Raw genomic sequence first — 14777 nt, forward strand, 5'->3', positions numbered from 1 at the left:
AGGTACTTAATTCCAGAGAAGAAAGAATCTTCCAACTTACTTTTCTGGTTTAAGCAGAGTATTTGAGACTCGTCGTTGCATGCTTCAGGGGAGACTGGGAGAAGATTTGGCAAAATTTTTACAAAATAATTTGTGGTACTATGTACCTTTATGGTACACATTTTAGCTTTCGAAAACTTTTGTTGGTGATGTCTTTGTTTTCAGGTCTGAGAGATGTAAATTCAAGTAGAATTTGAAAAGATGCAGAATCCCACTGAATAAGCCTAATTTTTATAAAGTTTGGCAACTTTATTGCCTGGTCATTACAATGCAGTGACTTGCAGGAGTACCTGTGATCCAGCTAGCTTTCTTATCCTGAAGATACTTCTTACTGGTATTTTTCCTGTACTTAAAAATTCAATTCAAACCTGCCCCTTCTGAGGTAGGCTTACTGTGGACATTAATTCTCATCTGTCAAGTACTTTCTTGAAAGTGTGTGTCTTGACCTGATACCAGTTTCTACATTACTGAAGCTTGCATTTCCAATACCTTGCAGTTATTCTGAAGGTTTTGTTCTGTTTAATCTATAATTAGAAATAGAAGGCAGCATCAAGCTACATGATTTGAATTTTGAACTTCCATCACATACCAAAAGGTTTCTTCTGCCACCAAGGGGTCAGTTTTTAAGGAAGAGATATCTAAAGTATGAAATGTGGAGCCAGCAAAGGTTTCCCCAGAGCTGAAGAGGAGAAGGTATTTCTATTGAACCCATCAGTGCATGGTGATTTCTCTCTTAGGAATGTAAGATGTAGAGCCTGATATCAGCAGGTCCCTCATTTCCAGAGAAGACACCACTTATTTCCAGAAGTAATTAGCTCACTGGGGAGCAGGAGGGATGCAGGCTCGTGCTTTCAGCAGAGAGGACAGAGCATACTTAAAGTTTTATATACTCCATGTTTGGAAGCTCAGGCTGAGGGTGCACAGCCTCTGCTGCAGAAGTCACCAGGTGAGCCCCAAGTGACAAAAGGGCTAATGTCTGTACTTAACATCTTCTCCCTTCAAAGCATTTAAGATGGGGTTAACTGAAAGGAAATAATACTTGGTGTGTCACTTGTCTGATATGGCTGTCTTCCTCCAAAAATACCAATAAATCCAGTTGTAAATGCCAAGAGAAGATTTTGCTTGCTGCAGGGTGTTCTTCTGGCTCCCTGCTGAGCACTTTCAAACAAAAATAAATCTTAACATTTATTCTCTGTTTTACGCAAACTGGAGAACAGTTGTACAAATTCATTTTTCCACTGAAATTTAAAACAGAGATGTGTGCTGCACAGAAGGGGAAAGGATGTTATCTGGATTTGGGTTCTGCAGAACATGATCTTTTGGAGTGGTCTGTGTCTGTATTTGTGCAGAGCTCTACATACCGTGAGTTGAATCCCTGCCTAACTTCTAGAAAGTGAGGTAGGCTGAACTTTGAAGCTGAACTTATTCTAATGATGAAATGTTAAGAACTTTATTCAAATATCTTTGATATCTGTGGTATATATTTTATGTGACTGATACTAATCTGGCCACTGGAATAATTTTTGTATATGCATTCAGAAGGCAGAATTGATGCTTGCATTTGTACATGCAACAACTGAGGAAGTGTGCAGAAGCCTTCAGAGTTTGGTGTGAATGTTTCTGAAAAATCAGCCTGGTGGTTTCTGAAGCACAGGGATCTGACAGCACTTTTGTTTGTTCAGTACTTTGTGTATAAAGATGTTCAAACCTAGTGACGCAAAGTGACAGTCATTGTGCTTGCTTAGCACACACGTGGATACAATGTGAGAGAAGCAGGTGGTGTTTGATTGCTGATACTTTTGAATGTGAGAATATTTCAGCCTTGCCTCTCTGACTATTCAATTAAAAGAGAGCTATGGTCTCACAGTCTGCGCGTCACAGTCAGCTGCAGCCAGCAATAATTAACTATGCAGCTATGCTTTTTGGTTTTTTTTTCCTTTAGTATTGTTATTCTGTATTTGATTTAAAGTTATAAAATAGCAGTACTGGCTAGGTACCTATACTCACAGGATTGCTGGGTTTCTGAATGTTGACTGCACTGGGCATGTTGTTTATCTTCTGTGCCACATTCAAAGAGCCCCTGAGCAGAGACAGTTTCATTCTGGGGCTGTTAATTTAAAACCTGCCATCCTGGGGATTGTGTTTCTCCATTGCACTTTGAAATTACTGAGGTTTCTCAGGTCTGAGTTCTTCTGTTTTTGTTTTTTAAGTCTGGAAAATGATGAGAAACTGCTTCCACTCCCCCTTTTTCTCTTGCCCCCCAAGCAGTCTGCCTGTCAGCACTCTGTGATGTCTGTCTGAGGGTCATTGTTTCCATGCTAACAGGGGGGTTCTTTCTCAGTAGCCTCTTTGAGAGTACCTCTCACTGGAAATGCTTGAGATATTTTGCATTCAGGTGTTTTCTCTCCTAGATATGGGGGAGAGGCTCTTTGGGAAGGACTCAAAGACTACTTTTATCAGTTGCAAAGACCTACCAGGCTAAGTGTTCAGCCAGCACCATCAACAGAGGTTGATTGTATAAATTGTGAAGTCTTCCCAGTTCTTTTTCGTCAGCAGTATTCTAGATAGCTCTCTCACCATGTGCCTATTCAATTTTTCTGTTTTTTGTTTCTTTTTAACCACCTGTTACCCGATGCTTTGTCTCAGTGTTTCAGCTGTAATGCAATCATAGCCAAAAAGCAAGAGATCCCTCAATAGGTGAGATGATGAAGTTTGCATAGAAAAATCATAAACTCCCTTGGTGATCGAGCTCTTATTAACCCATTCTTTAGGGGTTGCCAAGGTGATAACTTTCTAAGGAAATTACTCTCAAGAGAAGCATCTCCATTTGCTCTTTCTACCTCCAATTTTGAACCTCTTCTTGAGCTTCTTTCTTTGCATCCGCCTGGCATGGAACATCATGACCTAATGCTCAGAAAAAGTGAGTGCAGTGCTGTGCTTGGCAGGCTGCTGCTGGAGCAGTCTAGGGACCTGCATGTCACACTGCCAGCAGCTTCTGGCATTCTGACATTAGCCAGCCTTTGGGCAAGGGGCTGACATAACACAGAACAACTCCAAACTTTCAAGTTAGAGAAGAAGGCATCTTGAGAGGAGCCAGTAGACATTTCTATGAAAATCAGGTGCCCCATAAGTGAGGCTGGGGCCAGAGTAACACAAGCAACATAACATTAAAGGGTTTCTGTAGTCATCTATTTCATATCCCAAACCAGCTTCAAAAATTCTTGGTCTATAACTATTTTCAAATCAGTGAAACAGATCATATTTAACTATGATATTTGTTCAGAGGATGACCAGCAGCATAAATTTGCATGTGCCTGATAATGGGTACTTGTTTCATACCTTAAATTTGCTTGTCCTCTGCTTGCACTGGCATCTTTTCAAATCACTGCATTTTAAAACATGAAAGAAAATCCTTATATTGTATTAATTAGTCCTGTTACATGATGAAAGTTTTAACAAATTCAGTTGAGGGATTGTGTGATCTTATGTGTCAGGCACTGCCTGTTTTTCATAGCTTTAAGTAATCACAAATTGAGTTAGAAGTGTCTCTGCTAGAGCATGGGACTTAGAGAGCTTGGTTTCTCCAATTCATTGTGGAGTTCGTTGCATGACTAGGAGTGTGTTGTTTATTCTGAACAGACCTCACAAAGCTGCTTATGATTAAGGCCACATGATGTATATTCAGTTCTCAACTGTTTGTAACTTGTCCAGACCTTAAAATACGAGGTGAAATTTTTTCATCCTATGTATGGAATAAGATAAAAAAGAAAATACACTTTTGGTCAGCAGCAAAAAACAAGTTTTTGTAGCACCATTTGTATTCTGAAAGAGCATATCAGGAATGAGAAAGAACTTTTGTCTCATAAAATTTTCTAGCTTTCCTGTTGTAGGCCATTGAGTTTGAAGAAAGGATAGGAAGCTGGATGCCAGAAGCAGGAGCAACTCCCTGTGGTGCCAGGGCACAGGGCAGGATTGGGAGTCACCAGGGCAGCCCCACGCATTAGGGACCTCCCTGGTGATGGGGCTAGGCTGAGGTTTGGTTTGCTTTTTGAAGATGACCCAGGCTGTGTTATGGAGAGGAGACTGTGGACAGGCTGCATCTTCCTTTTTTTTTTTAAGGTTGTGTGGTATTGTCTGTACTGAAGATGAGACAATGATTTTCTGTAATAGCATGCTAAACATCACCTGCCTCTTCAGCCAGGGCATTAAGATGCAGAAATTCTTCACTTTCATCTTTTTCACTTGTGACAGTGAGCCAGAACTCAGCACAGTAAGCTCAGAATTACCATGATTACCAAGGTCTGCTGCCCAGGATCTGAGATCTCAAAGTGTGTCTTTGACCATCCCAACTTGCAAATTCTATCTCATCTCAAATACTTGGGTCAAAAGAGTGGGTAGAAACATCGCTTGGGTTCAGCTTTTGAATATCATGGAATTTGGTGGAAGTAGGGGAGGGGGAGCACCCAGAATGTGAGGACACAAGTTGGCTGAAACTGAGCTCAGCCACAAGTGTCAGATGGAGGGAAAAAGTGGAGAATATCTTGATTCTTGATTTTTCTCGAGTGTGCTTACAGCTTGCCAGTCTGCTTGCTTCTTGCCTTCATTAGTCCCTTTTGAAGGCTGCATAGTCTTTTGACAACAGGACAACTGCAGCCAGGAATGGTTAGCTTGAGAGCTTTATCTAAACATAGGAGGACCAAAAGGAGATATTTCTGCACAGCACTTTTGGCTCTGAACCTTGTGCTCAGTTGTCTTCTCTGAGAAAGCAAGATTACCCCCAGTTTGGTTTATTTAAGCTTACAGAGTACTTTGGACAGCTCAACTTTTCTTTCATACCTATAAGAGAAGATATGATCAATGGGCCAAAAATAGAATTAATAGTTGCTTATCTTGACTGTTTGGCTCAGGTGTACTTAAATTAACTTCTCTTGTGATTAAGCTGGGAACCTCAATACACAATGGAATCACAAAAATGATGGTTAGTTAAGTTATTAAATGATATTAGCTTCATTGTCTTTCAACGTGTCATCTTTTAAGCCCAGGAGAGAAACATTTTCAGTCATTCACAACTAAGAAACAGCATTTTGAGAACATCACTTTGCACAAATGCCTACAAGTGTTGCTCTATAATATTTAAGATTTCTGTTTATTTTACATCCAAATGAGGAGGGGTATAAAGTGAATTTGACATTTCTTCAGTTACAGTGGGGAAATGTAATTCTACATATAATTGGAACACGTGGTCAAGTATTTTTTTAATGATTATGAGATGATTGAATTTACTGGATTATCTTAACCCACACTGTTCTGATATTATTAATTTGCCTTAAATGAGTTGAAGCAATGCAATGCACAGCAGCTATTTTGCTGTGTAGCATTCTGGTAATTAATGATTCATTTTAATTTTTAATGTAGATTACCTGTTAGTATAATTACAGTAAACAAAGCCCAATACTAACAACTCATAATTCTCTGTACTGCTGCCCAATAACCTACTGTGGTGATAACCACAGATATATGAACAATAAAATAAATCAAAATAAAATAAAAGTTCAGCAATATATGATGTAGTAGGTATTTTATGAAATTTTTAAAAGTTTTAGGCACAGTGAGGGTATCCTCTAGGTGACTGTTATATCTGCCAGGGAAGACATGCGAGTTGATACCATTTAATTTTTTTAAAGTAGATTATAAGACAACCAGAAGATTAAAATCCCTTAGGCAGTACTGAAAGGAAATCTGAGACAGAATAACCTTAGAAATTGTCTCCATGGACAATGGCAATGACCTCGTATTGCAGAGTTCCACAGTGCAGGGAATGCTTTTAATAGAAATTTCATCAATTTTTAACTTTTCTTAACAAGGAGAGGTTGCCAAGTGTTTTGGTTTCAGTGATTTTGTGGGAGCTTACAGCTTGTGCCACCTGATGGTATGGTGGTGCACAGTGGTTACCATTGTCCTGAAGGGCAATATTAGAATGAAGGTTATTGCAAAGATAATTAGTGCCTGTCAAATGCTTTGTGTGCATTTGTGTCCATGTGTTTGTGTGTAACAGAAAGTTTGACTGCAAAGTTCTTTCAAGCTCTCATTGTTTAAAGCTGCAAGGCATGGCAAAGTGTAATACAAAGCCAATACTGTGCTTACTTAAATAGTCTGACAGATACTTATTTCTTGTGAGAGCTTTGAAATTGAAGCTCCATAATACTTCCTTAAAAATTCAGAAAAGCAATTGTCTGTACTGCATGTATAAATTAATTACATTCTTGTCTGCTTTAGTTTTCATCAGCATTCGAAAAACTCAGGAAGTTGACAGGAGTAAGATGTCACATGAGCTGTCATAAGCTGTTACAGGACAACAGGAATGGCAGGCTGTAGAAAAGGAAAAATTTTTAGCATCACCTACAGTCCTATGTGAATGTCAAGTGATTAAATGCAAGGAATGTGTAATAATTCTGTTTACATAATCTTGCAGTTAAAGGGATAAACAAACTAAAAATAATTTTCTGTTTGATACATCAGGACACAAAGGTTTCCATGCTCATAATGTTTTAAAATGTTTTTTTAAGGAATGTTTTTTACTCAGAATGAAAATAAGAAAGAAGGAATAAGCTGTGTTATAAATAGTGGTTTCTGTGCAAACCTTCTGGCTTGCTAAAATCAGAATATATTGATTCTTCTGCTATCTCTTTAAAAGATACTGAATGTACTCAATAGATCTGACAGGTTATTTCTTCCACTGGTTTTACAAGGGTTACATATTTGATTAGGAGTGATGCATCATATTTCTCTGCTTGACTGGAGCTCCTGATATTAACGGGATGCAGGAATGTGCTTCTGCAAAATACTGAGATGAGAAGCTAAAGGCCTTCCACTTATGCCACCTTTCAGATGATTAGATCTGAATGACACCATTGTAATATTTTTGGCTTAATAGCATCTGCTAGATTTATACTTGCTTGGACAGTTTTGCTCAAATCCTTGATTTAACCTTCATAATAACACAGAGGATATATATGGTGTTTTAGACATGAGGCACAAGTACTATGTTAAGAAGATTAACTTGGTGGTTAACATAATTATTAATTTTATTTTTCAAGAAATAAGAGATGTGGAGAATGTTGCTTTTTTAGTGTGCTGTTACTTTTGAAATTATAATGGTAATTCATGATAATCATAATTCAGAACTCACTGAATGTTGTGAAAGTCTCCCAAGTAGTATGTTTAGAATACTTTAGAGTCTAAATTGATTCAAAAGTAGTTCTTATAATAAGAATGGAAGGAAATTATGTTTCAGCCTCATTTAATTGCTGAACATATCACTGTGGGTAAGGGTTTGATGGAGTGGTAATTTTTAATTATACTGGCTTAAATGGGTAAACCTTTTGCATGGTAAATAAATATTTAACAGCTGGTGACTAACTCTAATCTAAAATTAATGGTTAGTAAAGCCTTCAAGAAATTTATATAAATGTTTTAAAAATTAAAAATTTAAAATTCAATGCATTCTTTTTCTATCACTGTAGATTAATCTAAAGGTTTGTGACATATCATGTGTGAATTGGACATAGTTTCTTACATTTATTATATTCCATTTGCAGCAAAGATGCTTTGGAATTCATCTACAATTTCTCTGGTTTCTTACTAAAATTGACTTTTATTTATTCTGTTGATCAAAAATTGGAGACAGTAATGACGTATATTTTAGTTATCTTCTCTCAAACAATGTCAGTACTGGAGGGCTGATCCATTGCATAATGCTGCAGCAAATTGCTTCAAAAGGGTGTTTCCAGCAGGGTACTAGATAATGTAAAAGTTTAGGTTCCTGTTCAATTTTACATGCCCATTTTGAAATGCCAACTGTTCCTTTAAAAAAAAAAACCCAAACTGTTAATTCAGACTGTATTAACAGGTGGAAATTTTACTAACTCATAATAGGAAAATTCCATTTGTAAGAGAAGGAAAGAGTTAATTTTTGAAATTTGTCTTTTACAATAAGATTGAGTCAGCTGATTTATTAGATTTATGAAATCTTTTTCAGTCATCTTTCCTATTGGAGGAGATGCAACAAGAATTTTCACTGCTTAGATGTCTCCATTAAAGACTACCAAGGGGTTTTTTATCATCTTGCTGAAGTTTTTCTTTTCATGACTTGCAGGTAGTGTTATATCCAACATCCAATAGCCCAAAGTCGCCTGATCTACATAAAATGATAGTTCCCAAAAACAGCCAGGACAGTGACTTGAAAATTAAACTGGCAGTGAGAATGGATAAACCACCTCACATGAAGCACTGTGGGTAAGTGTCCCTTTTCTGGCTCTCTGTATTTTATTATTTTGTCTCACTGTGCCTGTGATTTAACAGAGTATCTAAAACTGTAAAGTTGGCAAAACACTATAAATGTCTAAAACATTACCATAGTATGGTATTGTGTTACATCTTCATTTTATACATAAAGTTTGGACTAGTGAGGAATAACATTCATTTCAGATGTTTAGTAAAGTTTGAAGACAGATGACGAGCTAAGTCTGAAATGCAGAACTAAGAGTACAGTCTCAATTAGATACTGGTTTTGAATGTTACAGTTTATAGCACTGTTTAAAAAACTATTTAGGGGAAACACATTTTTCCATTAAAATAGGATTAATTAATACCTGAATTGAGTGGTACTTGCCACATAGTCTTCCCTTCTTTTCTGTCTGCTTCATGGTCCTTCTCTTGAAAGAAATTTATGTATGAATGCCAGTTTAAGGATGTTTTGCTGTCTAACACCAAAACTGTGTGGAATAGATTATTCATAAAGACAGCTCCTTTAATCGACTGCCACCACTATTCCTCAGCCCAGCTGCAAAAACAGGTAGTGTTGCTGACAGTAAGCAAGGCTGTATCTCTTGTTATAAAGCAATCACAAAGAATTCATGTAGTGTCCATGCTATTTAGATTTCTTTTTAGTCTCCTCTTGTTTGTTCTGCTCATTGCATACTGGTAGTAATTGCCCAAATTTCCTGTATATGATACTTTCTTTAAAAAAAAAACTGAACTTACTCAAGTTTTATCAAAGTGTTAATTAGTTGGGCTCAAATTTCCCAGGTATCAATCTCTTCACATTTTGGTTTTGGGAAGCTTAGACACAAGTGATTAGGACTGTAACAATGAGATTTGCAGGATGGAGACCTGTGGCTGGTGACCGAGAGCTGAGAAGAGAGAAGGAAACCAGTCGTGCAGTCAGTGGGGGAACTGGAGCTACTGTGCTTGGAGAGTGGAATTGAGATGAGAAAACTTCAAAGTAGGGCTGCAAATACATAAGAAAAATGGGATAATGTAGCAGGAGAGAGCAGGAAGACTCAGCTGACATGAATAAGCTGGAGCAGAGAGGAGCTGGAGAGGAGAGACAAGTGTTTGTACTAAAGCATGATGCTCTCCTGTGAATCCCACCTCCTGCTCCATTCGTTTGCACTCACCAAACACCTCTGAAATAGTTTGGTGATGGTGACATATCTTTGTCTAGATCTAGCCCACTAGCATGGATTCTGTTTCCCGCTGCTGGAAGGTGTTCAGCCTGTTGCAGTGGTGCAGGATGCAGGGAGGCATGGTGCTGCCTGCCCTCTTCAGCAGGCTTGGCAAAAGGCAGCCATGGAGGCAGGCTGGCTTGAACCATGTCAGCAAAGAATGATGTGCAGCAGATTCATCTGTACATGACCTGGTTCAGTTGCAGACTTCACCCCACACACATCAGGGGTGTTGTGCTGCTATGCACCTATCCTGAGCAATGACTAGGAGAAGTTCCCATATCTGATCACATCACTGATAATGCTGGGGTCATGCTCTCTGCAGCCCCAGTTAGAGTATAACATGCAACTGGATCCAGCAACAAGGAGAAGGCTCCAATATTTCCTCTCATACTCCTGTGTTCCCCCAGAGGCTGTCTTAGCAAGGAACTGTTCTTCTGGGGACTTAAGAGGGTCTTCTTAACCACTCCCCCCATTCAGTTTTCCACACTGGTTTGTATCAGTAGTCTTGTCTGACCATTAAAGAACCCAGTCAAATATTGTTGTCATTAATTTAGTGCAATCATTATCTCTTTCATCTTCTGCTGATGGTTATTTCCTCAGACTGATCTTGAATACTTATCTCCTGGCACAGTTGTTTGCTTCAGGGTCACTGCTGTCCCTATTCTCCAAGTAAATATTGTATTTCTTCTCACCAAAAATGCTCAAGGTCATAATTTCCCTTTCTTTATAAGTGTTAGCTATAATTATCATTACCTACACACTTGTTTAGAAAAGTTAGTGTATCATGGAAGAGATGTATGGACTTCTCCACCATAAATATATGTGAAATTAAATAAAAACTCAATAATTCCTTCAATAACCATTGAAGAGATTGATGAAGTAGTATATGAACCACTGGAGCTGCAGTGAGAGGAAGGAAAAGGGTATTTGTTTGGAGGGAAAAGAACACCCACTAGTCGAATTGTCAGTGTGTACTGTCAGGAACTATTAATGTTATGAAGAACCATCATCCAGGCACTCTCTGCAACCTTTTCTTGACTTCTTGGGTGAGTAAAAGTATTAAGTAGTCATTTTCTGTTTTTTCAAGTGGGGTTCCCACCTGCTTCCACACACATGTTAAAGCTACTCTGGTTATGAACTGATAGATACTGTGTTACCAGGGAAATCTGCATTTGGGAAGAGACTGGAAACATGTGATGGGTGATGAGCAGCATCATCAGAAAGACAAAGGAATATTTTGCAGTTAAAATAGTTGAGGGATGCCTGGAAGAAACTATCCCCCTTTGTGCTGCACGGAAGGACTTCCCTGTAGGAGACTGAAATGTTTCCACCTACAGTAACTGATAGAATGATAGAATGCTACTTTTTTCCTGTGTCCAGTTTGATAAACTGGAATCTAATTTCATAAAGGTGCTCAATACCCAAAGCCATTAGCTGAAGTCAGTGGAAATGGGGCTGTAAATATACCTGGTGCTGTTCAAGTCCAAATATTCTAAAAATTAATATCTGAAGCCTAAAATCTCTAGTATTTCAGTTGTCCCGCTGTGAAGGGGCAATTGTACCACCTCCCAGGATTATACACATGTGAAGGTACTTCTTGGGAAGCATCTGGTAGAAAAGGTTCCCACACTCCGGAGGAGTTGAGGAAGTGGAGGCATTGTGACTTCACTCAGCCAAAAGTTTGTGTTCTGCAGGGCAGGCTCTGCAATTCCCTGGAAAACCTGCACAATGTGGAAATGCAAAGAACTCAATTCTCTCTATAAAAGCAGTGTTTGCATAAAACATAATGAAGGAGGGCATAGGATAAAAATAAAGTGCTGAAGAGCTCAAAGGCAGCTGCTGCTATCCTGAATAGTAAAAATGACTGGAAGATTTTTGTCCATTTTATTTTGTTTTGTTTTGTTATTAGAATGTGGTCATATATTCAAATACTGTGTCATAGAATTTACCAAAGGGGGGGAAATAAAAGAATGTGACAGAATGTGATCATCCTTTCTGCTGGAATTTCATCATGCCAACAAGTTGAATTTTACAACCTTTATAACAGACTTCTAGAGTAGTTAGTGTGTACAACCCAGCTAAGTTCTAATTCTTCATTTTATTGTTCAGAAGCATCTCTTGCTTTATTCTTCACCAATGTTTGAACTAGACAACTTATGATTTCTGTGTGTCAATCTGAATTAACAAACTAACGTAGAAGATTCTTGTGTCTCTCGTAGGAAAAGAAGGCAATCTGTTGGCATTACATAATGTTTTTCAGATGAGAGTCTCAAAATTTATTCCAAGTTGAATTCAAATTTTATCCTATGGCAAATTGCAGAAAGATGAATTTTATTCGATTAATGCTCTATCTAATTACAATTAGAGACAGTTTTTTTCGATATGGGAACCATGCCCAAATATTTCAGGTTCTGCAGGGTTGGCAAAACTCAAAGGCCCACTCTAATGGAGGGTTTTCAATTTTATCTCTCCAGAAAAGTTTCTCCTTTTTAGGACTGACTTTACTTGCTGGCATAGGGGATGTGCTGGAAGACTTCAGAACTTGTCTTGCATTTATGCTTCAAGAATATTCAATTCTACAAATTGCACTGTCTTGTCTTTAGTCATAAATGGTGTTCTGGACTGCAGCACCTTCAAATCATGTTCTCTCTTTGATTTCCACAGTCATGACCAAAAATTGTATTTTAAATTAAATTATAAACTTGGGATTTTTAATTATGAATTGTAACCTTTCTAAGAGCAAGAAATAAAAATCTTTATGACTCAACACTTCTGTGGATCTCAATTGCAGTTAATTTGTACTTCTTCAGAAAAGAAGTTTATGTTGACATATTCATACAGTTAATCTAGTGTTACTCCACTAATATAATTTCTAAAAAAACTTGATCAAGAAAACAATTAAGTTTTTTCAGAGCATTTTGTTACATGCTTAAAAAATGGAATACCCATATATATCTTACAGTAAACATAATCATATTACTTATTTTACAATTTTGGTTTTATTTTTGCCTGAAAGGGTGTCAAAGTAGGAATTAACTTGAATGACATATAACCATCCTTTTGTATTTGAATCCTGTCAGTACATTACAAGGCAAAGCATACACATCTAGTCTGGGTAGTGACAAGGTAAATATTGCTCATTAATGGGGATTTGTAGAACAGTTCCTGTTATTGACTATTCATGATATTTCAGATTCCTTTCTCATAATTTGTAATGTGTTTGTCTTCTCATAGAATGTGGTAACCTTTCCCTTATCTAAAATGCAGAGCACATATAAGATATTTTTAAATCTCCTTTATTTAGTAAAGCAAACATCCATAAAAAGGGAGATTTTTTAACATTTCTATTATTTTTTTCAGTTGCAATCTTGAATCTAAAACAAATCGTTAGAGGAAAGGAGTAAAATTTGGGCAAAAAACATTCTCAATAAAATGCTGAAACCTGTTTCTTTCTGTTGAGTTAGAATAGCAGTGTTAAGGAGGTACTGTTTCCTTCAGGAAGGCTCAATTGGCTCTCCTTAACTCTTAATTATATTAGGGCTGAAAACCCGAGCAGGACAGGTTAATTGAGTCAAGATATGTGGGTTACTCCAAGTACCTTCTCTAATGCATGGGGGTTTTTTGATATGCCTTTGCACATCTGCGTGCATTTAAATCATGCATTATTTTAAAAAGTAGATTATGTGTCTGTTTAGTTGTATCTTAGCATAGCCTAGTGGTTACTAAAGGATACTCTTCTATTGCTTCCAATCTAGAAATAAGAAAGGAATACTGAGATTTGTTTTTAAAGCTTGCTTTAAAAGGATTAGTAATGCTCTAATAATTAAATAATAATTTAAAAAAACTTATTTCTACTTATATATTATATATAATAATAATTATAATGTTATATTAGTATATAATTTATATCAATATAAAATATTGTTTATTTATATAAATAAATGATAATTTATAAATGGTAAATAATAATAATAAATAATAATAAAGTAAAATTAAATCCTTACAAATTGAACAGCCTGAACAGGACAATATTACAAAGTGGTATTATTTGGGTTTGAGTTTCATAGTAAAACATTTCATCCTACCTCTTGTCCTGAACTTTTGCCAAGATTTGAAGCACAAAATTCATTCTTTTATGTTCTTTCTGCTATGACATGTTGCATATAGAAATTATATATCTTTCATTTCTTAAACTCTCTGTCTCTCATCTATTAAGAAAGTATTTTGGTGACTTCTTTAAACTCATAGTCTCCATAATAGTAAGAAATCTGTATCAAATCATTTTTCTCTCAAAACTTGTTGATGTTTTGGGTTTTGCTATATATTTTTTCATTATTTTATTTTGAGACTGTAAAGATCACCATTAATTTGCCAACATTTTACATTTTTTTCTCTTTTGCACTTGAAATTGGCTGAAGTATTCTTAGGAGAGCATTTATAAACAGTAAATATAGCTACTGGTTCCTGAATGTGACTGAAGAATCACCTTTCTCCTCCTGCTGCTGTAGTTTCAGAACTAAATGTAATATGTGAGACAAATGCCCTGATCAACTGTCTTCTAAGAAGCAGAACTAGAGGATAAGTAATTTTCTCCTCTCATTTTTATGACAATTGTCACCCATCCTTAGAGAGGAAAATGAATATAGTCCAGTTTGTGTCTGAGTGAAATGAATCACAGGAATGAGCAGAGATCACCCAAGGTCATGAGCAATCTGGTGAGAAAGCTGAGGTCAGCACTGGGGTGTGCTGTCTTCTCAGTGGTAGGGCTGTCGTGTGTGTCTGTTACCTGGATAAACCGCAGTCACTGCTGCTACTGAGCTCGTAACTCAGCTGAGAAGAGCCACAGGGGCACTGAACTCAGCCAGAATGAGGGTGCTGCCAGCTCTTATGGGCTATTTGTCCATGGTCACCTGGCAAAGAAGAGCAGGATGAGAAACAGAACTAACATTACCTCAAGATGTGTAATCTGCGTTTGATCTCAAGATGAGATCTGCTCCCACTATCAATATTTCAGAAAAATATGTAAGCAGACTACCCTGAAAATTACTCTATTGCAATTCTGGGCTACTGGTACAGATAAAGTGTCAGGAATACAACCACGCTTCTCTTAGCAAGCACTGCAAGCTCCTTGTCACAGATAAGCCTTCGTAATTTGAAATGTTTCAGTCCTTAGTCTCTGATCAAAACACACAATGTCATAATAATTCTAAAAAATTTGTTTTACCAAAC

At 37.2% G+C, this 14777-nt stretch overlaps 1 protein-coding gene across 7 annotated transcripts in view; it reads left to right on the forward strand.

Annotated features, from left to right (window-relative positions):
* Positions 1-14777, forward strand: part of CADPS2 (calcium dependent secretion activator 2) — a 285481-nt gene that overhangs the window by 138708 nt on the left and 131996 nt on the right. For all 7 annotated transcript variants that reach the window (XM_085042221.1, XM_085042198.1, XM_085042176.1 and 4 more), the window contains exon 8: positions 8195-8334. In XM_085042221.1, coding sequence (XP_084898347.1) covers positions 8195-8334 — 140 coding nt within the window. The remainder of the gene's footprint in view (positions 1-8194; positions 8335-14777) is intronic.

This window comes from Lichenostomus cassidix, chromosome 1Aa (assembly GCF_008360975.1).
Source record: "Lichenostomus cassidix isolate B80296 chromosome 1Aa, HeHo_3.0, whole genome shotgun sequence".
NCBI classification, from domain to species: domain Eukaryota; kingdom Metazoa; phylum Chordata; class Aves; order Passeriformes; family Meliphagidae; genus Lichenostomus; species Lichenostomus cassidix.